The sequence below is a fragment of the Otolemur garnettii genome, unplaced genomic scaffold (assembly GCF_000181295.1).
Source record: "Otolemur garnettii isolate 467f Iridium unplaced genomic scaffold, OtoGar3 scaffold00013, whole genome shotgun sequence".
NCBI classification, from domain to species: Eukaryota; Metazoa; Chordata; class Mammalia; order Primates; family Galagidae; genus Otolemur; species Otolemur garnettii.
Window position 1 is genome coordinate 12,917,069 of NW_003852408.1, and position 25,493 is coordinate 12,942,561.

At 54.4% G+C, this 25,493-nt stretch overlaps 1 protein-coding gene across 1 annotated transcript in view; it reads right to left on the reverse strand.

Annotated features, from left to right (window-relative positions):
- SPEG (SPEG complex locus) overlaps nucleotides 1–25,493 on the reverse strand; it is a 59,622-nt gene that overhangs the window by 4,108 nt on the left and 30,021 nt on the right. The window contains exons 10-36 of the mRNA XM_003784918.1: nucleotides 23,879–24,139; nucleotides 22,740–22,898; nucleotides 22,434–22,623; nucleotides 22,105–22,328; nucleotides 19,182–19,301; nucleotides 18,834–18,938; nucleotides 18,070–18,276; nucleotides 17,607–17,730; nucleotides 17,334–17,509; nucleotides 14,231–14,343; nucleotides 13,820–13,988; nucleotides 13,471–13,567; nucleotides 13,183–13,383; nucleotides 12,120–12,177; nucleotides 11,488–11,565; nucleotides 11,209–11,387; nucleotides 10,666–10,692; nucleotides 9,926–10,078; nucleotides 9,706–9,748; nucleotides 8,661–8,729; nucleotides 6,393–8,373; nucleotides 5,973–6,104; nucleotides 2,038–2,154; nucleotides 1,703–1,870; nucleotides 1,471–1,593; nucleotides 1,136–1,303; nucleotides 409–1,009 (exon numbers count right to left, since the gene is read on the reverse strand). Of these exons, the coding sequence (XP_003784966.1) occupies nucleotides 409–1,009; nucleotides 1,136–1,303; nucleotides 1,471–1,593; nucleotides 1,703–1,870; nucleotides 2,038–2,154; nucleotides 5,973–6,104; nucleotides 6,393–8,373; nucleotides 8,661–8,729; nucleotides 9,706–9,748; nucleotides 9,926–10,078; nucleotides 10,666–10,692; nucleotides 11,209–11,387; nucleotides 11,488–11,565; nucleotides 12,120–12,177; nucleotides 13,183–13,383; nucleotides 13,471–13,567; nucleotides 13,820–13,988; nucleotides 14,231–14,343; nucleotides 17,334–17,509; nucleotides 17,607–17,730; nucleotides 18,070–18,276; nucleotides 18,834–18,938; nucleotides 19,182–19,301; nucleotides 22,105–22,328; nucleotides 22,434–22,623; nucleotides 22,740–22,898; nucleotides 23,879–24,139 (6,043 nt within the window). The remainder of the gene's footprint in view (nucleotides 1–408; nucleotides 1,010–1,135; nucleotides 1,304–1,470; nucleotides 1,594–1,702; nucleotides 1,871–2,037; nucleotides 2,155–5,972; nucleotides 6,105–6,392; nucleotides 8,374–8,660; nucleotides 8,730–9,705; nucleotides 9,749–9,925; nucleotides 10,079–10,665; nucleotides 10,693–11,208; nucleotides 11,388–11,487; nucleotides 11,566–12,119; nucleotides 12,178–13,182; nucleotides 13,384–13,470; nucleotides 13,568–13,819; nucleotides 13,989–14,230; nucleotides 14,344–17,333; nucleotides 17,510–17,606; nucleotides 17,731–18,069; nucleotides 18,277–18,833; nucleotides 18,939–19,181; nucleotides 19,302–22,104; nucleotides 22,329–22,433; nucleotides 22,624–22,739; nucleotides 22,899–23,878; nucleotides 24,140–25,493) is intronic.

Here is a 25,493-nt window from a genome sequence, read left to right on the forward strand (position 1 = left end):
TGTGGGAGGCTGAGGTGGATGGATTGCCTGAGCTGGCAGTTCGAGACCAGCCTGAGCAAGAGCGAGACCCTGTCTCTCAAAAAATAACCAGGCATTGTGGCAGGCACCTGTAGTCCCAGCTACTTGGGAGGCTGAGGCAAGAGAATTGCTTGAGCCCAAGAGTCTGAGGTTGCTGTGAGCTATGAAGCCATGGCACTCTACTGAGGGTGACAAAGTGAGACTCTGTCTCAAAAAAAATAAATAAATAAAGTTCTTAGTATAGTACCTGGCATATTTGAACCCAGCTGTTCTGAGGAGCCAGATCTCAGTACCTTCCCCAACCCCAGCCAGGACAGTTTGGTCTTCTGGGTCCCCTATGTTCACCCCATTCCTCCTTTTGTTCTTGTTCCCTTCCCCAGCCCTGCTTGCCTGGCCTTTTCCTCCAGGAACGTGTAGGGTTTCTGAGGGGGGCCTTGTCGCAGAGTTGTCTCTGGCTTGGGAGAGCTGCGGGGACTGCTCCCAGGGGAGCTGACTACCTCCTGGGCCGGGCTGAGGCTCTGCACGGTCACCTTAGTGGGCTCAGGAGGGGGCTCAGGGGCTGGGGGCTCAGGGGCCGGTGGTGCAGACACAAAGGAAGTCACCATATACAGGGGAGTAGAGGAAGGTGCTGGTTTAACCCCTTGAGGGGTGGAAACTGGGGTAGGGGTCCCAGTGTCAGAGACAAAAGACTTGGGCTCATTTGGAGTGACCTGGACACTGGGTGGGGTGGGCTCTGCTTGCCGGGCAGCCTGCAGGCCCCTGTGCTTTCGTGGGGGGGTTTGGGGTGGTGGACCCACAGCCTTGAGGGAGGACAAGGCCTGGCTGGGGGGCATGGAGGGAGATGAGGGGCTGAGAGTGACTGACAGGGAGGCTGGGGCAGTAGTTGTTGGGGGCAGGGCTGGTGAGGTAGGAGAGTCAGGAGGTGGGGCCCTGGCTGGCCCTGAGGTAACAGGGGTCTCTTGGTGAGCAGCAGATGGCAGAGCTGAAGAATCTAAAAGACAAAGAAAATCATGACCACCATGGTGCCCTGGGGCAAAGCTGTGGTATTCCAAGGATGGAGTGGACCCTGGCCTCAGGATACCCTTCCTTCTCCCGGGTCCTCCCCTATCACACTGACCTTGAGTGCCCCTGATGAGGATCTTCTCTGAAGGGTTGCTGAAGGGCCCCTGCCCAGCACGGTTGGCACAGGCCACACGGAACCTCACATTCACACCAACGGGCAGATGGGTCACATTATAGTAGCAGTCAGGGATGCCTGAGCTTACAGGGTGCCAGACAGACTCCCCTGTGGGCACATGGAGGAGGGGATGAGACCACAGAAGGAGAGACCCAAGCTCCCAGAGCTACCTGTGAAAGGCTGAGGTCTCCCCTGTCCAGGGAGGGCACTTGCCTTCCCAGGCTCTTCTACCTTCCACCTGCCACCCTCCCACTTCCATCTGCCCTGCCCCTCACCATCCACCCGCCGCTCCAGTGTATATGTGCAAGGTGCCCGGCTGTCTCCTGGCTTCCACAGCACCAGTGCTGTGTCCTGGTAGGTCTGGGGCACCTCAGGAGGAGCTAGCTTTCCTGGGACTCCTGGAAAGAGAAGGGGAGTTGCAGTGAGCTCCTATGCTCCAATTAAGAGCCCCTCAAACCCTGTCCCCCATCACCATCACTACCCCCTTGGGCCCTGCCACAGGCTCACGGGCCACAGCCACGGTACAGGAGCTGATGACGCTGCCTAGGACATTGGTGGCTGAACATTCATAGAGCCCGGCATGACGCTTGCCCGCCCGAGGGATACTCAGCAGCTGCCGCCCATCTTTGCAGGACACGATGATCACTGAGGGTTCTGACCGCAGGCACTGCTTGTCTGGGAGCAAGGAAGAGCAGCTGCTGAGTGGGGCAGCACATGTCCAGGCTGCCCTCGCCAGCTCCCTGCCCCAGCATCCCTAACCTTGCTTGCTGCAAGGCCTAGCTTCTCCCATCCCCTGGTCTTGGGGACACTTGCCACCTCCATGAGAGACATAATCTCCTTACCTTTCATCCAGGAGATGTGTGGTGCAGGGCAGGCCGCCGGCAGGCAAAGCAGAGTGGCTGCCTCCCCCTCTAGCAGCACCTGGTCCTTGAGTTTGATGTGGAAGACTGGGGGGAAGTCTGGAGGGAGAGCAGAGACAGCCGTCTGTCTGCAGGGACCCTGGCCCACTTATCGCTGAGGGAGGGGAGGATGTATTTGAGCTCTGATAGCTGGCAGCAAGCTGAGTAAAAGGTTGTCTCTTCCCAGCCAGATGTGGGAAATAGAACCCCCGCTATGCCTTTGAAAATTTTCTTTGGGGCGAGCATCACTTTCCCTAGGCCCTCACTGTGTGTAGAACTACCTTTCCTGGCACTAACTATTAATGATGCTCCCTATCTGGTATGTTTGTAAATCACTTAGAGCAGAGCAAGCCTGGCACTAAGTACTCTCTAAGCATTTGTTAAGTAAAACAAATAGGCTACGCATGGTAGCTCATGCCTCTAATCCTAGCACTTCGGGAGGCTGAGGTGGGAGGACCAGTTGAGGCCAGGAGTTCAAGATGAACCACAGCAACACAGCAAGACCCTGTCTTTACAAAATTTAAAAGAATTAGCTGGGTATAGTGCTGCAAGACTGTTGTCCCAGCTACTTGGGAGGCTGAGGCAAGAGGATCACTTGAAACCATGAGTTTGAGGCATTAGTGAGCTATGATGATGCCACTGCACTCTAGCCCAGTCAAGAAAGCAAGATCCTGTCTCAAATAAAATACAAAATAAGAATAAATAAAAGTAAACAAATATTGAAAAATGATAATCTTTGAGATCCTATAACACCCACTCCCTCAGGGGCACCGTAGGGCAAGTGAGATGAGTTAGTGACCTGAGCCGAAATGGGACTGAATGTAGAATGTTCAAGAATGTGCAGTCTCAGGTGGTGCCCATAGCTCAGTGGGTAGGTTGCCAGCCACATACACTGAGGCTGACAGTTCGAACCTGGCCCGGGCCAGCTAAAACAATGACAATTGCAACAAAAAAATAGTTGGGCATTGTGGCAGGCACCTATAGTCCCAGCTGCTTAGGGGGCTGAGGCAAGAGAAATACTTAAGCCCAAGAGTTTGAGGTTGCTGTGAGCTGTGATGCCATGGCACTCTACCCAGGATGACAGCTTGAGACTCTGTCTCCAAAAAAAAAAAAACAACACTGCAGTCTCAAGAAATCTGACATCTAGGAAACCAGGGGCAGACCTGGAAGTGTGTCAGCCTCCTTCCCCCTCTTCTCACCTATAATTCTGGGGACAGAGTCTTAGGCATTCTACATACTTCTTCAGGCCAACTAAGTTGTCAGAGGTTTTGAAGTGGTAAGTGACAGTATTTGTTTGACCTTGGACGGGTCATTTATCCCTTCAGAAGGGGAGGTGGCTCTCAGCTATAATCCTAGCACTCTGGGAGGTCAAGGTGGGTGGATTGCCTGTGCTCACAGATTCAAGACCAGCCTCAACAAGAGTAAGACCCCATTTCTAAAAAAAAAAAAAAAAAAAAAAAAAAATCTTATCTGTAAATTGAGGAAAATAATACCAAGCTCAGAGGATTGCGGTGAGAATGAAGAGGCCTGTAAAGTGCTTAGAACATGTCTTGCACACAGCAAGTACTTGTAAATATTAGCTTTGTTGTCCTTATTGTCTCCTTAATATGCCCCATAGAGAAGCCAGGAGCAGACCCCCAGAGAAAAAGGCTATTTCAGCAGAGAAGCTGCCTTCACAGCTGGTTGGTGACTGTGCCCATGACAGGTGCAGGAATGAGATCAGGGTCTTTGCTCCAGTGTAGCTACCCTGTGGCTCCTTAGTGACCTGAAGATTTGAGTTTGTGATCCCAGGAAATACCCCCTTAGAAAAATCGCAGTCTAGACAAAGAGGAGGAGACTTGGGTAGTGATGTGAAGGGGATTTCACCTGGGCAGAGAGAATTCAGAACTTCTGGGAGCCCCAGATGTTGCCTGCCTGAAGAGCCAAGAGGGACTGAGAATGGGGATGAGCTGGACAGGAGAGGATGATCTAGACAGCAGTATGTCCCCCTCTTTCCACTGAATCCCATTGTTCCCCAAGGAAAGGTCCTACAATGAAGCTCCAACAACATTGTGAAGTTTCAGTGATTGCTTCTAGGCCAAGTGAGGATACTGGATAGCAGGGAGAGAAAGGGAGGCCCAGAGGAGAGGTGAAAGGTGACCTGGGCCCAGCTCTGCCAGCCCCACCCCATTCCCCAAGGCCCAGCCCTAGCTGATAGCATGGACTGGGACAGCCTTCCTCCTGTGTAGAGCAGAGAGGATGAGGTCAAGGGACACTGCCTGGGCAGGAAATCAGCTGCACAAGCAAAACTGAGTGGGAGGAAAGCCCCAGGTGGGAAGGGATCAGCTGTCCCCAGTCCTCTCTGCTGACTGATCTCCTTTCCTCTCCTTTTCTACCCTCCCCCACCAGCTGGCCTTTCCTCCCTCTTCTTCACTGTAGCACCCACTGCCCTGGCTAAGGCCAGACACAATCCCTTCAAGCCCAGTTGAAGGAAGGCTGAAACCATTCTGAGGAGTTTTACCAGGAAATGGGTAAGAGCAGAACTGGTGGCTTATAAAGATCCTGCACACAGGCCAAGCATGGTGGCTCACACTTGTAATCCTAGCACTCTGGGAAGGAGGGGCAAGTAGATTGCCTGAGCCTAGGAATTCCAGACCAGCCTGAGCCAGAGCGAGACCCCATCTCTACTGAAAATAGAAAAACTATGGGCGGTGCCTGTGGCTCAAAGGAGTAGGGCGCCAGCCCCCTATACTGAGGTGGTGGGTTCAAATCTAGCCCCAGCCAAAAACTGCAAAAAAAAAAAAAAAGAAAGAAAGAAAGAAAAGAAAAACTAGCCAGGTGTTCCAGTCGTTGTGGCAGGCGCCTGTAGTTCCAGCTACTTGGGAAGCTGAGGCAAGAGGAATGCTCAAGCCCAAGAGTTTGAGGTGCTATGAGCTATGATGCCCTGGCACTCTACCAAGGGCACAGAGTGAGACTGTCTCAAAAAAAAGAAAAGAAAAGAAAAGAAAAAAGACAGAGAGATGTTGCACACAGTTGGCTTGGTGGACTAGAGAGACCAGCCTCCCAAAGCGTTTCATGTAGTCCCCGAGTAATGCCCCTTTTCAGGTGGGAGATGGGTGACCTGGGTGAAGAATGCCTCCTCCCTTCCTGCAGCCCTAGGGCATTTGGGCAGAGAAACAGAAGAGGGCACAGTCCCAGCCCTCTTCCCCCCAGGGAAGAGTCCTTCAGGGCTCTTCCGCACAGAGGTGCCTTTTGTGGGGGCAAGGGAGTCAGAGAGGGGTAGTTTTGTGTTCAGAGCTGTAGAAAGATGGAGACTTGGTGGCACAACTCAGATAGTGGTCCTCTAGATTGGGAGAGAAAATGAGTGGTTTTGAGTTACACACTCATCTGAAGCAGGCTGTGGAGCAGGGAAGCACTATCCCTAGAGCCTTCAAAACTGCAACCAGTTACAGACACCTTCCAGGGTCTCCCAGGAGAGGGGAGGCCAACCACAGAAAGGATAAGGATGGTGTCCCAAAGCTGCTTGTGGGACCTGGCTGCAGAAGGTCAACACAGACCACTTCTGATTCCTCCACTTCCTAACCCTGAGACTTGGACAAGATCCTTAGCATCACTAAGCCTGCTTCCTTACCTGTAAAATAGAGATGATGATAATGGTTCCCAAACAATGTTGAATGAGGCGGGCTTATAAAGTGCTTCCTAGAACACTAGGCTTTGCTGATGAATGGCAGCTGCTGCTATTACTACCTATTATCCTACTATTATTGCTTACCTTACTGCGCCCCTTCCACCCTGTCCAGGCTCCTCCTGGTGGGTGGCTCAGTTCCCACCCATGGATGGTCTGCACAGAAGTGGGGGCAGGCGAAGGGGAGGTACTCACCTAGCAGGCCTCTTATTACCTGACTCACTGCGCACATACTGGTGACCCAAGTCCTCCTGTATGCTGGCGGAGAGGTTTGGTTGTGATAACCCCTTGTCCTTCCGCAGCCGAGAGAGGCCCCAGCGGAGCCGGCTTCGGCTTTCCCCTGCCCCTGTGAAGCCCAGGCAGGTGAGAACTCACCACCACCACCCCCAGAGCTCCCATCCAGAAAGCTCCCACCACTCGCTCTGCAACCTCAGGCCAGGCATAGGTAAAGGAGCATCTAGCCCCTCCCTGCCCTCCAGCCCTTCTCTTCCATCAGGGCCTCCAGCACCTCCCCCACCTCTCTCTGGTGATGTCCCCCAACCCTCAGCTCCTCCCGCAGTCTCTCTCCAGGGTACCCCATCCTCTTCCGCACTCTGCGCTTGCTTGCCCCCTACCTACTTCTGCCCCTCCTCACCTGAAGAGCCAGAAGTGGCACTGGCTTCGGAGCCAAGAGACTCAGCAGAAGGCGTGGTGGCACCGGGCTGGGCGGCCAGCTGGTTGTGCGGGATGCCGAGGCGCCTCAGACTCTCGCCTTCCGACGTGGCCCTGCGCAGCCGTCCGAACAGGGGCGTGCTGCGACCCGACGTGCCGCCAGAATCCTCGCTGCTGCCGCTGCGCTGCAACCGGCTCGACAGCCGCTCCAGCGTGGAGCTGAGCCTCCTACGCACGGTCAGCACCGGGGACCCCCGCGCCGAGCTCCCGCCCTCCGAGCTCTCCCCATCCCCGCCGCGGGCCTCCCAGGCCGGGTGCCGCTGCGCGGGCGGGGTCCTCCGTAGCCGCTGCGACAGCGACAGAGAGAGGCGGCGGACGAGGCCGGGCTCCCCGACAGCCCTGAGGTCCTGCACGGAGCGTGAGCGCTCGGGCCGTCGCACCAGCTCCAGCGGGGTTCCCGCCGGGCTGGGCCGGTACATGCCGTTCTCCTCTGAGGCCCCGCGGAAGGGGCCGCGCTCCTCGGAGCGCGAGCGGCTCAGCAGCCGCAGCCCCCGCGACAGGGGCGACTCACGGCTGCGCTTGAACTTAGCCTCAAACACAGCCTCAGATTCCAGGTTCTCAATGCTGCTGCTGAGGCTACTGCCTGGACGTGGGGGCACCGTGGGGACCCGGGCTTTCTCGACTGGCACTGGGGGAGCTGCGGCTGAGGGCAAGCGTTTCTCAGGGGCTCCGGGAGGAGGAGAGGCCACCCTGGCAAACACGGCGGCGTGGGGCTTGGGCTCTGACGGAGGCGGAGGCGCAAGAGGGCTCTGAGGGACGCCCTGGGCGTGGCCCGACAGCTGAAGCGACTGTATGATCTGAGCATAGGGCGTAAGGGGCAGCGTTGGGGTTTGCAGGACCACGGGGGACTTTGCGGGCTTGGAGGCTCGGACTGGCTCTGGCGTGGGCTCTGGCGCCTTGTCTTGGGCAGGTTGGGTTGCCGAGGTATGCGGAGCATCACTTGGGGGGGTGGCGGAAGGTTCTGCAGACTTAGGGGCACTGGGTTTGGGGACGTTGGGCCGCGCAGGGCTGGATGGCTGGGCCTCGCTGAGGGCAGATAGAGAGGGAGACTCCTGCAGCCTGCGGGCCCCAAGCCTGGCTACTGGGATCTCAAGGGGTGCCCCAGCGCGGCGGTGCCGTCCCCGGGGCTCCGCCTCACCCTGCGAGAAACTGCTGCTCTTTTGCAGGCCTCGAGTCTCGGGTGGGGGCTGGTGGTGGGGTGCTGCCTCGCTGGAGGCAGCCCGTGCCATCCGAGGATCCCGGGCACGGCCTCCCAGGCTCTCCAGCAGGGGACCCCTGAGGCCGCTGACCTTGCCATCCTCAGGGCTTCCCCGCAGCAGCCGCTGGCGCAGGGCCTGCAGCCTCTGGGCGTACTCGCCCTCACCCAGGCCTCCCCGGGCCAGGCGGGTGGCCCCCGGGCTGGGGCTCCGGCGCTGCGGCAGCTCCACAGAGGCAGCCTTGTGCAGGCCCCGGCCCGGTTCCCGCGGCCCGGCCCGGGGCAGGGCGCTCTCAGCTGAGCTGCCCCTGCGGAGCTCTCCCCGCCTGGGGCTAGGCCCAGCTAGGTGCTCTTGGCCTGGGGAGGAGAGGGCCTGAGGGCTGGGAGCCTCCTGATCCTGAGATGGAGCCCTTCCCTGTTCTTGCCAGTCCATGGGGGTGGAAGCCCCAGCCTCTAGGGTCCCCAGGGCCTCATCCTCAGTGGGAATGTCTGTGAGGGACACCCGGGAGCCAGAGAATTCAGGCTGCAGGGGTCGAGGCACTGAGGGCAGCTCTTCAAGCTCTTCCTCTTCAGAATCGGAGGAGGATGAGAGCCCCCCGCTGGGGGTTGGTCTTCGGGGCATGGCCACCCACACCCGCTCTGGAGGGGCCCGCAGCAGTTCCGGGATGGGGCGCAGCACCAGGTGGCACTTGTAGCTGATCTGGGAGCGCTGGAGAGAAAGGACTAGGGTCAGACCTGAGAGACCCCCAGGACAGGATTGGCCATCCCAGGCCCCCTTCAGCTCTGGGGAAGAAGGCCTAAGCAGGCAGAGAATCCGAGACAGGAAGGAAGCAAGAAGACAGACAAGCAGGAGGTGAGGGCAGATAGGAAAAATTAAAAAGGGCGCTGGCCCCATATGCTGGTGGTTTCATATGTGGTGGGTTCAAACCCAGCGCCGGCCAAAAACTGCAAAAAAATAAGGAAGGTGGACAGGACAGAGGCAGTACCCAAACTCACCTGCCACTTCCGCCGGGAGAGGAATAGCTTTAGGTGATCTGTGCTCACCTCTGCACCCTTTGCCTGAGTCTGCAAAACCAGGAAAGAGGGCCTGAGAAAAAGCTCTGTTAACCTAGACCCTCAAGGTTTAACAATGAAGTGACAAAGTCCACAGCAGAGACAGTGGACCCAGCAGCACTGAGTCTGGGCTCTTGGGGTCCCTTTCCCCTTGGGTTTTTCAGGACAACGCCCACAGCCAAGGTACACATCTGTATCCAAGTTCTCTGAGCCTAAGAGGAGAGGCAAAAACTGGTGGCTCCCATGAAGTTCCCCATGAGGCCCTACCCTAATATACCAACTTCCCTGGGTGACCTGGGCCCTGGCTCCCCAGATCCCATATGTCTCCATGTAGGCCAGCACCCCAATGCCTGAAGCCTTGGTGGTCCAGACCCATACAATGCTGCCCTCTGCCACCCTTCCAGGCTCTCTCTTCTGGAGCTCCTTTCTGGTCTGAGAAAGGAAGCCTCTTATTTCAAGGACTAACCTCAGCTTTTAGTTGACCCACCACAGCCTTCAATGGACAGCTTATTTAGTGCTCTTTCTGGACCCATTTGCTGAACTCCCCACCCCTATGCACTGTGCCCTGAGGCACTGGAGTTTGAAGATGAACCCTGCCCACATGAAATTGAGGGGCTGAGTCAGCTAGGTAACCTGCCAACCCCAGTGTGGGACCCATACAGGACAGAGGTGGGCACATACAAGTGAACCCTGATAAGGACCACCAAGATAGAGCCATCTAGACCTCTGCCTTGGAGTCCATGATATCTCAGCTTGATCACTGATTTGAGCCTCAGTTTCCTTACCAACCAAATGGGAGTAATAATACCTTTCCTTGCAGAGCTATTGTGAGGTGTATATATATATATGTGTGTGTGTGTGTGTGTGTATGTATATAGCACCTAACATTCGGCATTAGTTACTGCACATAGTAAGTATTCAATAAATGGAGCTCTTAGTAACATTCTCTCTCCTTCTACCTTTTGTTTCACCACTTTACAGGACTCACTCTGAACCAAGGATGTTCTAGGGTCTCCTCTGCAGTAGGTCTCCTGTAAAAGAATGAGTATTAAGATGGAATTTGTATCATTCATTCATTCAATGTGTGAGAAAACAGGGCCTCTAAGGAGTATGAGCTTGCATGTCTAAGGGCAAAGGCTTGGTATGAATAGGTGGGTGGCATGAGGGTTATCCTGCAGGTGCAGGACTCCCCAGGGCCTAGTACTCACAGCCGGTCCTGCACCAGCACTTTGATGAGGAAGCCCCGAGCCTCCCTGCTCAGACTCAGGAATGTGGTCTCCTCAAAGGCCACGTTATAGTTTCGGATGTTCATCAATGTTGTCCGATCGTTTTCCCCAACAAATGGGGAGATTCCCGTCAGACTGTAGGTGGAGAGGGCTGCTTTAAGGGGCAGGCAGGCCCTTGGGGCTGACACAGGGATGAAATGGGATGCCAGTGGGAGCAGGGGGCCAAGGGGAGGCTCCAGGGCTATAGAGACAGCAGAGCCTGGGTGAATCTGGGCAAGAAGCCAAGGCTTGCAGACTTTGCCTGTCCTGCATGAGCAGTGGGGCAGTACTGCCTCAGGACCTGTTTGCCTGTGCTTTAGAGGACCTGTTCTGTCCCTCCTTCAGTATGGTCTCTTCATAAGGCAAGGAGTCTGTGCCAAGGGAATGTCCCATCCTAAGCCTGAGTGCTGCCCCCTTCTAATCCATGTTCTGGACACTCAGGGCCAGGTAGTTTCCTGCCTCAGCACTGAGCCTGTGCTGTCCTCTCTTTTCATCCTGTATGCCCACCTCTTTTGGCGGGGCATGGTGGGCGTGCAAACCAGGGCATCCACCTTCATGCACATGAGGCCCCTTGCAGTGTAGGAAGGAGTAGGGGCATGGAAGAGAAGGGGTTGGGCTGAAGCCTTGAAAATGTTAGGGGTAGGTCTGCCAGGAGATAATGAGAAGACTGTAGGAGTCCTTACCAGAGGAAGGCAACGACACCTACGGGCCTGTGGGAAAAGGAGAGTGGACAGGTAAGAGGCTGTCCATCTTGCCCCAGAGGCAACAATTCTCTGCCACCATTAAGCTAAGTGAGGTAGGTCCTCCTGGGAACACTGCTATGGACAAATAGGCACTGGAGGTGCCTCACAGGGAGGACCCTAAACCCAGACTTCCAGACAAGTGTGGAGGCAGGTCTGGCCTAGGAAGCCCAGAGAAGTCTGGGGACCAGGCCTGCCACACTGAGGAAGGCACAGTGGCTGCTGAGGGGAAGGCCCAGGCCCCCAGGGAGCTGTGGGCAAAGGACTGACAGGGCTGAGGCCCTGAGGGATGGGATTGGCCTTGACTGATGAGTGGTGGAGAATAACAGGGGCAGGAAACCCTGCAAGCAATGCCACCAGCCAGCCATCAGAGAAGGAACCAAGACTTAATAAAGCTCCTCTCTATCAGTGAGCAAGTCCCCAGCATGGCAGTGAGGGCAGTTGCCCTACCCCCACCCCCCATCCCCGCAGCATGTCAGCACTTACCAGATGTCAGTGACTCCAGACACAGGGCTCTGGTTGACAATCTCGGGTGCCACAAACTCAGGTGTGCCATATTGGCAGTATTGAGGCTCTCCTGGAGTCAGCTCCTGGGCATTCCCAAAGTCGCAGATCCGCACCTGCTCTTCACCCCCTGCACCGTCCCATACCAGCAGGTTCTCAGGCTGAAAGACACAAAACAAAGTGTGGGAGCTGAAAGAAGACAGGAGGACACCCCACTTGCTGGCTCCCACACGGCTGCCTACTCTCCACCCCCCACCTCACCTTGACATCGAGGTGCAGCACATGGCTCTGGTGCAGGTAGCGTACTCCCTCTAGTACCTGCTGCATGTAGACTCGGATCTGTGGAAATAGGGGGCACAGAGTCCGTGGGGAGGGGTGGGGTACTGTTTGATCACCACCAGTGTTATGGCAAGAGTTCAGACCATCCCTGGGAATTGCTTTCAGATGGCTCATGAAGGGAGGTAAAGCATGGGTTGCCAAGATCCAGGGCTACTGTGTGCACAGGATAGGGATAGCACAAATGTAGGGAGGAATCATATGCATTGTAATACGTAGACTTGTGCAGTGCACAACGTGTACAGCTCTACATGGCAATACTGCAGTGAGATCAATAGAATCTACAGGGGGAGGCTTCTTCTGGGAGAAATGTTTGGGGATGTTTACATGAGAAAAACAACAGAGGCTGGGGTGGGTTTGCTGAGATTTAGAGCAGACAGTGCAAGTGTTGTGAGCAGGGGGCTCTGCTGCCTGCCTAACTGAGTGGGGTTCTCACTACCACCCCACCCAGTTCTTTGTAGCCACAGTTAGCATGCCCAGGACCTATCTGTCAGTACTCAGAGTTCAGGTGGGGAAGGCTAGTGCCCAACCTTGTCCCTGCCACCCACTGCCCTCACCTCAGACTCACACACGGTGGGTTTCCTGGCCATTCTTTCCAGCAGCTCCTCTGTGCAGCTACATCTGAGATCAAGGAGAACAGTGCCCAGCACTGACAGTCTGGCCCACCCCAGAGCTCAAGGCAGGTCCCATCTCAGAACAGGTTTCCCCTTCCCCTTACAGCACTTCTGATACCAGTCAGATGCTATGTCTTTACCCTTCCTCCATCATCTGGGTCTAGAGATGATGGGACAAACCCTGTTTGAATGCACACTCACTGTGGGATCGCAGGGAATGTACTTAACCTCGCTGAGCCTAGGTTCTCTCCGGAGTAGGATGGGGTAACATTTCCTCTCCTGCTTACCCTAAGACGTATTTATAGGGATCAAATTAGAGAAGATTTTTTTGTTGACTATAGATGGAACTTCTTGAGAATGACCCCAAAGTTACATGACATGGAATAATTTGTCATTTTGCTGAGGTTTTGATTCAATCAGTGGAGACTGGGAGGCTGATGTGCTCTGCTCCTGAGAGTGACAAGCCAACCACCCAGTGAGGCATCCTTACCTCAGTGTGTCTTTGTTTAACCCCAGCTTTGTGAAAGGATAAAATCTGTTCTTTACAAAAACAGCCTCCCATACAAAGCTAGGTATTGGTGCTCATCTGAAATGTGGTCGATTCCAATACTGTACTGAATTTTGTGATTAAACAGCATATGCCATTTGTCAGCTCTGTGACCTCAGGCAAGTTATTTAACCTCTCAGTGCCTGTTTTATCATGTGTAAGATGAGGCTAATAAAATTCCATGAGGTAGGTCTATGTCCTTATATATGAGGATTAAATAGGTTAATATTTGTTAAACTCTTAGAATACTGTCAGGCACACATTAAATGTTATGTAAGTTTCACCTACAAAAAAAAAAAAAGGCTAAAAACAGACTTCTTCTCAAAAGTCTCCAGACTTATTCCTCCCAATTGTTAATGGGACCACTTTGTTAACTGTAAAACATGTTGTCAATTGGCTGTTACAAGACCCAATCATTTAGGCATGGGTACCCCTAGCCCCCAGCTTGTTCCAGGATACAGCTCAGTGACAATGACTAGTCCCCGGCGCCTCTCAAAGGCCTCATGGAAGTAGAGGATGCAGTCATGCTGAAGCCGGGCTAATAGCCGGGCTTCCCGCCGTGCTGATGCTTTTGGCTTGGCCTGGCTGGGGATGAACTTGGCTGCAAATTCCAGACCAGAGCTGCGTTCTACCACACGCCGCAGGTAGGAGAAAGCACCCCTGGGTGACACAGAGAGACAGGGCTTAGCCTTCAGACATAGGTGCTTTTTTTAAACCTTGATTCCAGCTCCCCTCCTAGCCCCGCACCTGCCAATTTCCTGGTGGATGTCATAGAAGTCACTGAGTCGCCTTCCTCGATGCTCCTCATCCTCCCCGGCCCCCTCAACCTCCATAGCTGTCTGAGCTGGGGCAGAGATGTCCTGGTGTTAGGTGGGGAGGATGAGAAAGGGAGCAGGGCAGAGACTGGGACAGGCAGGTGGATGACAGAGACAGACGAGGGCAAGACTGTTGGGGCCTAAGGTGGGGGTGCTGGGCTGGAGGGTGCAGTGATCAGTGGTCAGGAGTCCAGGCCTGAGAGCTTCCTGGGCAGGGTGAGGCTCACACCGGATTCCTGTGGGTGGGCCTTCTGCCCTTCTATCCTTGGACTGTAGCCCACCTGAATGCACAGCCAGCTCTGCTTTGCAGGAGACCTCGCCTGCCAGGTTCCGGGCTGTGCAGGTGTAAACACCTCCATCCTGGGTCCCTGTGCTGAGTATCACCAGGGAGCACTCATTCTCCTCATACACGAAGCTCACATGGTTGCTCTCGGCCAGCAGCACCTCGTCCTGCAAAGTTGGCTGTCATCTCCAGCCCAAGCCTCACCTCCACCTGTGACCCAACTTTACCTCCATGCCAGAGACCCAGTTTCACCTCTACCTCAGGGTAGCAGCTTTTGCATTGACAGCCCTGCACCCCTCAGCCTGCGAGGCTCCTGAGTCCCATCTCCTCCTCCTAACCACACCTCTACCCAGGTTCCCCCTCTCTGACCTCTCACCCCACAGGCTCCTGGCCAGCCCTGGGCTCTGACCTTGTACCACATGATGTCTGGCAGTGGTTTCCCCTCAACCACCACAGCAAAGCGAGCAGTTTCCCCAGCTCCCACCTCCACATCCTCCATGATGGACTCAAACCGAGGGGCCTCTGAAATGAAGCACACAGGGACAGGAAGGGAGGGAGCAGGAGCTGGCATCCCTCTCCAAGGCCCATTACCACTGTCTCAGTCAGAATGCCAGATCTCCCCACCTGCCCTCCCCGCATCCCCATCACTCCCTACTTTCAGGGTACCAAACTCAGACCCTTGGAATACCAGAGTTTTTTGCTTGAACTAAGCGCTCCCCCTGTGAACCCAAACATGATGTTCTCCAAATCTCAGGAAACCTGGCACAAGCTGCAGCCTTGCTTTGTTTGACCTTCAGTGTTCATTTGCCAGCTCTGAAATTAGGAGATTTTCACACACAAAGGAAGTCTGGATTTCCTGCCTCTCAGACCTGCCATGGCAAGCCGCTCCCTTCTTTGCATGAATCCACTGAGGAGGAGTGGCTCAATGCTGCCACCTGTGGGTGGCTGCCCTTTCTTCACAGCACCACCTCGCCTGCTTCTTTGACTTCACCTGCACCTGGCTCCTGTAGGCGGCTGTCTGCCATCCTGAATTAAGCTTATGGATGGCATTGCCTCTATCTTGAAGTTTTTATCTCTGAGTGTTATTTAAATGTTTATTGCACCTTCCTACCATCTTGGGGATGACAAGATGAACAAAAAAGTAACCCCAAATATTAACTGAACAGCCTAGAAACTGACTCTCAGCTTAATCCTCCCACATGTGGCTGTGATTTCATTCTCCACACATATCACATGATCATATGATTTCCTGGCAAAGTGGCTTCTAATTCTCATGATGGAATTAAATATACATTTATGATGTGCTTTGCAAAGGAATCTGTGACTTCCAGCTACCACCACCCCCCACCTGACCATCTTTTTATTTTTTATTTTTTTGAGACAGAGTTTCATTATGTTGCCCTGGTAGAGTACCATGGTGTTACAACTCACAGCAACATCAAACTCTTGGGCTTAAGCTATTCTCTTGCCTCAGCCTCCCAAGTAGATGGGACTACAGGTGCCCGCCACAAGGCCCGGCTATTTTTTTGTTGTAGTCGTCATTGTTGTTTAGCAGGCCTGGGCCAGGCTTGAACCCACCAGCCCTGGTCCATGTGGCCAGTATCCTAACCACTGAGCTATAGGCACCAAGCCACCTCCTGAGCATCTTAAAAATCTCAGCTTTAAGGAGAACAGGAGAGATCCAGGCATACAGGGTAAAGCAGGGCCACTGGTATAGACTGGTGTCCTTCACAGGCACACAGACAACAGGGGATCAACTGAGAGTGGGAGTGACACTACAGTGGGGTCAATGTGGAGGAAACAGAGCTGTCACTTTACTTGCCCTGCCTGGGTGGTGGGTAGTGGGGCCTAGTGGAATGGAACTATTCAATATAAACCCAGACCTGTTTCAGTCCTGGCTGGCTGGACACAGTCTCCATTAGCCACTGTCTCTGCCAGACTGGGCTGCAGAATTCTTAGGGACAGGGCCTCCTGAGACCCCAGGGCTCCTCCTCTATCTAGGAAGAAGGATGAGGCTTGCATCGTAGGAACAAAGTGGTGACTGAGGAGGGTGTGGAGCGGAGGCTAGGAAAGGGGGAAGACATACAGGGAACCCTCTCCGTCTACCATCCTCACAGCTGGCCAGGAGGTCACCTCTTTCTCACACACCCTATTACCATTCTTCTTCACTTCAAAGATATCTCCCCTCCCCCTAGAAATCTGGTCCCCACTCAGCAAGGATGTGGCAGGGGCAGCCTATGAAGGTCAAAGCACAAGAAGGTTTCAAGTCAGCGTCAGTGATTTTTTTTTAAAGCACCAGAAAATGTCCATTTGCCCATGATAAGATTGTGCTAGCTAAAATGTCACTTTTTTGCTTTTGGTTAGAATTATAACCAGTCAGCAAGCAACACTATTAGCTCATGTTTATCAGAAGCTCTGAGTGGCAGTTATGTATGTTTAGAGTTAATTAACAGACTGGAAAACAAAACAGGTACTACCTAATCCATGCTAAGGTGTGAGAGAGTGCATCTTTAAAGGAAAAATTATAAAAAGTGTCCTTGTTGCACAGGCTGAGAGGCTCTGTCAAACAGGCTTGTGTACAAGGGCGTCCTCAGAGATGGGAGTCTGGTGACAACATGTATTCTGGGTTTTTCTTTTTGGAAAAACCAAATCAACTTGGTCTTCCTATCCTTGTCTTTGAGATACTATTTCCTGTTGCGTTTAACAGAGGAGCTAGGAGCACTCACTGGCTTTGGAGTCAGGTAGCCAGACTTGAAACCAGATTCTATACTTTTTTTTTTTTTTTTTTTGGCCAGGGCTGGGTTTGAACCCGCCACCTTCGGCATATGGGGCTGGCGCCCTACCCTTTTGAGCCACAGGCGCTGCCCTGGATTCTATACTTGATTAGGTTAATTCTATACCTAATTAGGTTAGGCCAGTTACTTAGCACATTCTGAGCCTCAATTTCCTCATCTGTAAAATGGGGATAATAAACCAACCCCCATCTTGTAAGGTTGATGTAAATAGTAAATGAGGTGATAGCATATAAAGTGCTTAGTACTGAGCCTGGCACATACTAGCTACTTAATAAACATCTTATTAGTATAATACTATTATTATTATTATTATTGAGACAGAGTCTCACTTTATTGCCCTTGTCACAGCTCACAGCAACCTCCAACTCCTGGGCTTAGGTGACTCTCTTGCCTCAGCCTCCTGAGTAGCTGGGACTACAGGCGCCTGTCATACACCCGGCTATGTTTTTGTTGCAGTTTGGCTGGGGCCAGGTTTGAACCTGCCACCCTCAGTATATGGGGCTGGCACCCTACTCACTGAGCCACAGGCGCTGCCCACTATTATTATTCTTATCATTAAGACTAGTACTTGTATTATCATAGCCATTAGAGGGACATGCTTGAGAAAAAAGATATGGGATTGGATTCCCAGTAGTGGCAGGTGGGTCATGTACACAGGGGTGTGAGGAAGGAGCTGTGGGCCCCAGAAGAAGAATAAGGAGGTCAGTTGCCACCCACCTGCCAGTTCCAGTCTGACCGAGCAGGTCTGTGTGCCATGGCGGTTTCGGGCAGTGCAGCTGAGGGCCCCCATGTCCCGGCGGCTCACCCGGCAGATCCGAAGGCAGTACTGGTCGTCATCTGGCTGGCTCAGCTCGTACACACCTGCCCGTGCCTCTAGGAGGGCCCCTCTACAGCTAAGGGACACGCAATAGGGAAGTTATCCAGGATCTATCCCAGGGAAATCTGGCCAGTATAGGATTGCTGCCTGTGGGAACCAAGCAGGGGACCCACCTCCTCCATACAACCTGGGCCTCCACATGGTTGAAGGTGACAGTGACACTGGCAGGCCGTCCCTCCACTACATACACGACATCCGGTTTGTCCAGCACAACAGGAGCCTCCTCTAGGGCTGGGCCTGGGAAAAGAACACAGGCTCCGTGTTGGGCCTAATGCCAGGCCTTTGGTGCCCACCTTCCCTTTAATTCCCCAAATTGCCACTTGAGCTCCATTTTTAAAGGTGAGGTGCTAAGGCTCAGAAAGGTTTATCAACCTGTCCAGGAAACACAGCTGGAAAGCATCAAAGCTACAGTTGGACCCCAGTGTATCTGATCCCAAAGCCTTGCTGCTCTCAGGAAAGAGAGTTGCAGCCTGCTCAGCCAGTCACTGTGTCCATGGCCAGCCCTGGAGCCCCACAACAGGTCTCTACTCCCTGACCCAGCAGCTCCACCCTACCCCACAGGGGCACCCGACTCACCATGTTCTAGCAGCTGCACAGATTCAGAGGGGGGTGAGGGCTTGCTGCTGCTCTTGACAGTGGTGGTGAGGACCCGGAAGATGTGCTGGAGTCCCTTCCGTAATCCTGTGGCCACCCAGCCAGGCTCCCGCAGACCTGTGGCCAGCACTGTCCACTGATCCGAGCCCACCACCTGGTGCTGCACCGTGTATGTGAGGGAGTCCGGGTCTGGCAGGGGAGAAGCCGCTAGAGCCTGACATTGCCTGGGCGGCACCCACTCTCCCCATCTAGCTGGCTCGGGACCCTGGAACTCATTATTAGTCTGCTCTGAGATGTGCTTCGGTTTCTCCAGCTGCTACCTGCTCCCCCCGATCTGATCCTGGCTAACTACTGCTGTGCTAGCCAGGTTTAGAGTCAACAAGGCATCGGAGGGGCTGGGCTTGCTTTCCAAGTCCTTGCTACCTGAGGTTAGGGAAACTGAGGCACAGTGGGATGAGATCCTGGACAAAGGGAGGAAGGGGTATCTCCAGGATCATGACCCAGGCATCTAGTCCCTCCAAGAAAGGGAAGGGAATGCAGTGGTGCCCCATGGCTTCTCTCCTGACCCAGAGCCAGGGCCTCATCCACCCTGGAGGAAAGACAGGCAAAGCTGCTCCTGGCCACACTCCCAGCACTCCATCTGTTCCTGCCCCTGCCTGTGTGCTTCGGGGACCTGGCTCCCTTTGTGCCCTGGCGAGCCTGCCCTGTCCACACCCCACCCACAACCCTGTGTGGCCCTGACCCACCTATGGCCATGTCCAGATTTCGGGGCGGGTTCCATGTGAGCGTGACCATCTTCCCAGTCACAGCCACCACCTGTGGGGCACCATCTGGGGGGCCTGGAACCACATCTGAAAGCCACACATCAGATGCCTACTGGATCTTTTAGGGCCTAGAAGCTCTGCAGGATCACCAAGCCTCAGGGCAGCAGGCAGGGGTCCAGGGGCTCGGTCACAGGGGTAGGGACAAGGCTGGAGAGCTCCCAGGGGAGCAAGGGGAAAAGGAGCTGGTGTGGAGTCCCTCCTCCCACAGCCCTTGGGTTGAAGCAGAGGCCAGGCTGTGGGCACAGCTCACCGGAAAGGTGCCTGTCTTACCTGTGACATATAGGTGGGCATAGCAGGCAGCTTTGCCAAGCTTATTGGCGATGACACTTTTGTAGACACCTGCATGCTGAGGCCCAACAGCAGGGAACACCAACCGATGTACATCCCTGTCTGGTGGGGGAGGGACAGTGACACTGGGCCTAAGCTAGGAGGATACTCTGAGTGGTGGGCCCATGCCACCCCGGGCTTGGCCCCTCACCCCCATCTACTTCAGGGAGGAGGTGAGGGAAGGCATCAAGAAATATGTCCACCATCTAACAAACTCCAGGTCCAGGCTGGGACTGGCTTCCAAGTTGACAACTATAGTCCTGGCCCCTGTGGCCTGTCCCTCCAGTGTGTCAGGCCCAACAGCTTACCATCTCCTTCCACACTGGGCCACCCACCCTCTGGGACCCCTACCCCTGTTGACTGACCCCTGATCTCTACCCTTCTGCAGAGCCACAACCTTCTTGACAAAGCTCCGACAAGGCTTTGTTCCTAAAGCCTGTCCTCTCATCACCTCTTCTCCCCACCATGCTGCTGCCAAACATCTCCAGGAGAGCATCAGGAAAGCCCTCCATGACCAGGGCCAAAGCCCACAGCCCAACTCTTTCCAATGTCTCCTGCTTCTCCTGCATGTCTTAACTGACAAGCTATTGTGGCCCTGAAAAAGCCTGTGATTTCCATCTTTAGGTCTCTGTTCACAAGACTCCTCCCTTTTGGAATGTTCGCTCTCTCTCTCTCTCTCTTTTTTAAAACTAAGTCTCACTCTGTTGCCCTGAGTAGAGTGCTGCAGCATCAACATAGCTCACAGCAACCTCAAACCCCTGGGTTTAGAAGATCCTCTTGCCTCAGCCTTTCAAGTAACTGGGACTATAGGCACCTACCACCATGCCCAGCTAGTTTTGCTATTTTCAGCAGAGATGGGGTCTCACTCTTGCTCAGGCCAGTCTCAAACTCTGAGCTCAAGCAATCCTCAATCCACCTGCCTCATCCTCCTAGACTGTTAGGATTCAGGCCCTACACCAGGCCTTGCTTTTCTCCTCTTACCAAAGGCTTTCTTCTCCTTCAAGATGTAGTTTGTGAGTACAGCCCTGTGAATCCTCCCACACAGTGCCCCGGTCCCCTCTGCCCCATCCATTGACTCCCTTGCAGGGCTCCAATGCTCCCCTTGTGCATCACTGGGCACCAGCCCGTGACACTGCTTTGTGGGGGTATGTGTATTTGGGGGGTTCTTCCTCTTTACTTGCATGAGCCATAGCACCTGACCCAGCCCACAAGCTCCCTACAGAGAGGACTGACTTTGTTAGATCTGCTTGTCCAGACCTAGGAGTTTGCATGCTGTTAGTGCCAAATACATTATAAATTATGAGCTGTCCACACCCAGTCTGTATTAGGTACTTGACATGGTTCCCCCCGCCCACAATCTTTTCAACAATCTGACAAAATGATCCCCATTTTACCAATGAGGTCAGAGACATTAATGGACTTGTCCAAGGTCACATAGCTAATAAATGATGAAGGGTAGCAATGATGAAGCCATGGCTTGAACTTGGTTCCATCTGATTCCAAAGCTCTTTCCTTATACCCTGCTCCCGGAATGATAAGAAGGCTGTCTCTGGCGAGGACACAAGAGGAGGCCTGCACTGTCCTCCTTCACATCAGGACTGTCTCAAAACACCCCTCCTTTCTCTTAGTGGTTATCTCCGCATAGAACAGCTACCCATTCATTTATCTCTTCTGACACTATTTATAAGGGAAGAGAAGCCAAGGCTGCCAGTGACCCCAGATACAGATAGAAGCAATGACGCCAGCTCATATGCCAAGACAAACCCACCCAAGGCCTCAGCATAGATCAGGAGACAGGAAAGCTGGTGACTGAGCAAAGACAGCTGAGAAGGGGTGGGAGACTGAGGGCAAGGGTCAGAACTATGGTGGTGGGTAGGGTAGGGAGAATGGAACATGAGTGAGAGGGCATCCTGGTTAGGAGATGGTCAACGGGGTCAGATGGTTCTTGCTTGCCTTTAAGCAAGTTCCTTTACTTCTGTAAGCCCAGCTTTCTCATCTATAAATGGGGCTACTAGTTCCTCATTATAGGCCTGTGGCAAGGTAAATGGTCCACATAAGGCTTTTAGCACTCAGGGCCTGGCACTTAGAAAGCATTTAACAAAGGTGACTTTTTGTTGTGCTACAGCTATAAGAGGAAACCATCATAGGTCATGGTATGAGCAGTGTCTTAGGGAAGGTGGGCAGACCTCCTAACGCAAGACTCAAGTTCCTTCAAGGATGGAACTGAAATGCTCCCATGAGAGGATATCCCAGGCTAAGAGGACACCAGCCTAAATATGTTCCTCTGCATTTCTCCTACTCCTTCTTTATTTGCTATTAGTCATCAGCCCCAAACCAAGCATCTTTTCCATGCTAGATGCTACCCACTCCTGCTTTTGCACTGAAATGTCTGTAGAAGCAGCTCTGCACTGCTTTATCCACAATGATAATGAAGGCAACAACTAATAGCAACACCAGTAAGGGTTAACATTTCTTGACCACTTGCTATTTGCCAGGACTTGCTCTAAGTGCTTTGTATGTATCAACTAATTTAATCTTGGAATAACTCAACTACAGATAAGGAAACTGAGGCACAGAGGGGTTCTATAATGTGCTCATGGGCATGAACTGGTCAGCAGGAGGCTTTCCTGCCTGTCCAGTGAGTGCTCACAGGGCCACCAAGGGGTGACTCAGCAGACGAGGGCTGTGCAGCCTTGAGATGGAGGCCATAATTTCACAGCCCCTCTGGGCTCCTTCTCTGGGTGCCCCATCCCTGACCAGACTACAGAGGGAAGGCCCTGAGGGAAGCCAGGGAGAAGGACAGTGCACTTCAAGCCAAGAGGGTGCTGGAGGGGACTCTCCCAAGGGTCCCTTCTTGGGCACATACACTGTGTCATGCGCCGGTCGTCACTGCTCTGGATGCGGTGGCCATTGTGGAACCAGCTGATGGTGGGGTAGGGCAGGCCAGTCACCTGGCACTCCAGCATGACCTCCTTGGCCAGTCCCACCTCCAGGTCTTGTAGTGGTCGCAGGAAGTCGGGAATGGACAGCCGCTCTAGCTCGCCCTGCTCTGGCTCCTCGGGGATAGATGGCATCTTCTCCAGCTTAGAGCTATAAGAACCATATGGTTGCCCAGAAGCCTGGGCTATGGCTCCCACTGCAGGGCTGGGCTGGCCTCTCAAAGGCAGCACTGGCGCCTGGGGCTCTAGGCAGTACCTGGGGCCTGTAGCTGCCGTCCGGGGCTCCTCCACATAGAGCTGGGCTGAGCAGTGTGCCTGGCCATGGGTATTGGTGGCACTGACCTCATAGAGTCCCTCATCCTCGCTGCCCACATGAGTGATGTGCAGTGAGTGCAGACCCCCATCCTGCTGCAGCCGCAAGTTGTCACTCTCCTCCACAGGGTGGCCTGGGGGAGGGAGGGATGGGAATGCAGAGAACACCAGGGATCCCTGCCCTCAGTTCACCCCATCCTGGCTTAGGTCCCTGGGGGTCCCCCAGCACCTGCTGAGGGAGGTGTCATACCAAAGTGAGTCCAGGTCACTGAGGGTGGTGGAGTGCCACTGATCTTGCAGTCGAAACGGGCAGCTCTGCCCTCCAGCACCTCCACATCTTCCAGCAGCCGCGTGAACAGGGGTGCCAGTGAGGGCCGCACGGTCAGGCGGGCACTGCAGGTCAGTTCATCTGGAGGCAGGGAACAGGAGACAGTGCAGAGACAGGAAAGGCCACGAAGGCCCAGACACCCCAACCTACCAGTCCTGTTCTAAGGCTGGGCAGGGCCTAGCAAAGGCTTTCGGCATTGGAGGTGACCTTCTTGGGAGGGCGTATACACAATAGAAGGGTGGCTGGCTGGAAACACTAGGGTCTGGCCCCACTGTCTCCTCCTCACCTCACTCTGACCACCCAATTGGAAGCATAGCCCAGGTCTGGGAGGGTCCCAGAAGCCAAGCCCTACCTCATGGCCCTCTTTGGGACTCTCTTCCATGCCCAGGTCATGCCCACATTCCTGCCTGCCCCAGACACAGAGCAGATGCCCTTAGCCACACTCTACCATCCCAGAAAGAGGAGAGAGTAGTCTCTTATGCTGATCTGATGCCTCTTCCCGCTTATAAAACCTTCCAGCTTCACCTCAGGCGCCATCACCCACACCCTGATGAGGTAGATGCCATCAGCCCTGCTCTTCACATGAGGACAGGACCAGGTCAGAGATGTCATTAGCAACAGTGGTTGACAGTTATTAGTTGCTACCCTTGACAGGCACCTCTGTGCTTTGTTTTTTCCATATTATGTCATTAATCCTACCAATCCCCCTATGGAGTATTATCATGATCCCCTTTCTACAGATAAAAGAATCAAGAGCTCAAAGCGGTGAAGTGACTTGGAAACCTGCAGAGCAGGAATTGGAGCCTGACTCTGTTTCCTGCTACTTCTTAACAGACTTGCTCACTTACGGGTACAGCTAACCCTGACGCAGCACTTCCTTTGTGCCAGCTACCAGGCTAAGCGCTGGGTTTATTGAGGCAGGGCTGCCATCCTATCTCCCACTCCTTGTACCTCCCCCTGGAGACAAAGCCTTGTTTCCTGGGAGTGTACACTGTTCCTTCAGCTTCCTCCCTCCAGCTCTCAGGTGCCCACAGCAGCCCTAGGCCTAAGTGGGCAGTTACCTTTGGCCGTGCTGAGCTTGCAAGTGTAGACCCCACTGTCGTCCTCATGCACAGAGGTGAGCAGCAGCTTGCACTTACGGCCGTCGAAATGCATCTTGCATTTGAGCAGTGCAGGCTGCAGCAGGCGGCCACGACATAGCCAGTCCACCTCCACATCGGCAGGACCTGCCACCAGGCACTCAAACAGCGCCATCTCCCCGGCCCCCACGTCCACGTCCTGCAGGGGGGCCAGCACGGCCAAGGACCGGCTTTCAGGGTGTGCTGGGGGGAAAGCGGCCACGGGGTCCACACACAGAGCAGAGATACACAGGGTGAGGGAGACACACACACGCACACACAGAGAGACAGACAGACACAGAGAGAGAGATGCATTTTGTTCCACTAGAGACGGGGAAAGCCCACCCACCTGGCCAGGATAGCAAGGAGTGCCTAGATTTGGCTTCAAGATGGCAACCCAGGCTGGGCCAGGAAGGGTGACTCATGGCACGCAAAGGGGCCCTGGGGGAGGGGAAATTGAAAGGGCCATGTGGTGGCAGAGACGGCGGCGCAAAAAGAAAAACACAGCACACCAGCTGGGTACAAACTGGACTTTATTTGAACTAAGAAATAGGTGTTTCCGAGAATCTCTACACCCAGGACAGCAGCCCCTGCTCTGGCACCAAGCCTGGTCAACTCCCTCATTCCCAGACAGTGTCCCTGGTCCTGACAATGAAGGAGGGAGCCCCACCATGGGCCCTACACTCGCTAGGGTTGGGACTCAACCAGGCCACTTCAGCAGCACAGAGTCTCGGGCCTCTGGCTTTTGGTCTCTTGTGGAATATAAAGTGTTGTGCCGTTAGAAACCCATTTTAGGAATAGTCAGTGACCTGCCCCTCAGGGCCCCTCTACCTGGCAGATGCCACAGCCTGTCCTCTCCCACTCTGCCTCACCCGCCCCTTTTCAGAAGCATTATTTCCTGACTGTCACAGACACACAGACAGACAAACGGATAGACAGGCCTGCAGCAGCAGTAGCACATGCACACGCTTGATGCTTCCCTGCAGGGAAAGACTGGGTGGCTTTATACCCTGCATGGCCGCCCCTTCCCAGCACTCAGTCCATGTGGTGGCCTCCTGGCCTGCATAGCCATGTGTCCACTCAGGGAGGGAGGGTCCACAGGGGCCCATGGGCTATCCCAGGGTGCTGCATGGGGTGGGGAGGGAAGGCTGGGACGGGTCCGGGCCGGCGGGCCTGGGTCTGTGGGCAGGAGGCAGTGAAACACAGCGAGGTCCGAGAGGTGCCTGAGACAGGGGCGCGGCTCGGAGGGTAGCGGGGGGAGCACAGGTGGCCCCCTGAGCTCACTCGCCTGTGTACAGACAAAAACCTCAGTCAGCAAGCAGCAGGTTAGTGCAGCACACACGCGCGCACACACACACGCACAGGCACACAGACCTGGCTAGGGCCCTTCTGGATGGAGAGCTGTCTCTTAGCTCCCCTAAGTCCCCCAAGACCAGCCACAGGCCAGGAGGGCTAGCAGCTGACCAGAGGCCAGGTCACCAGGGTTCCTGGACAGACAGAGGCCTGGGCCACCAGGGGAGAGGCATTCACAGGGATTCAGAGCACCCTACAGCCTGGG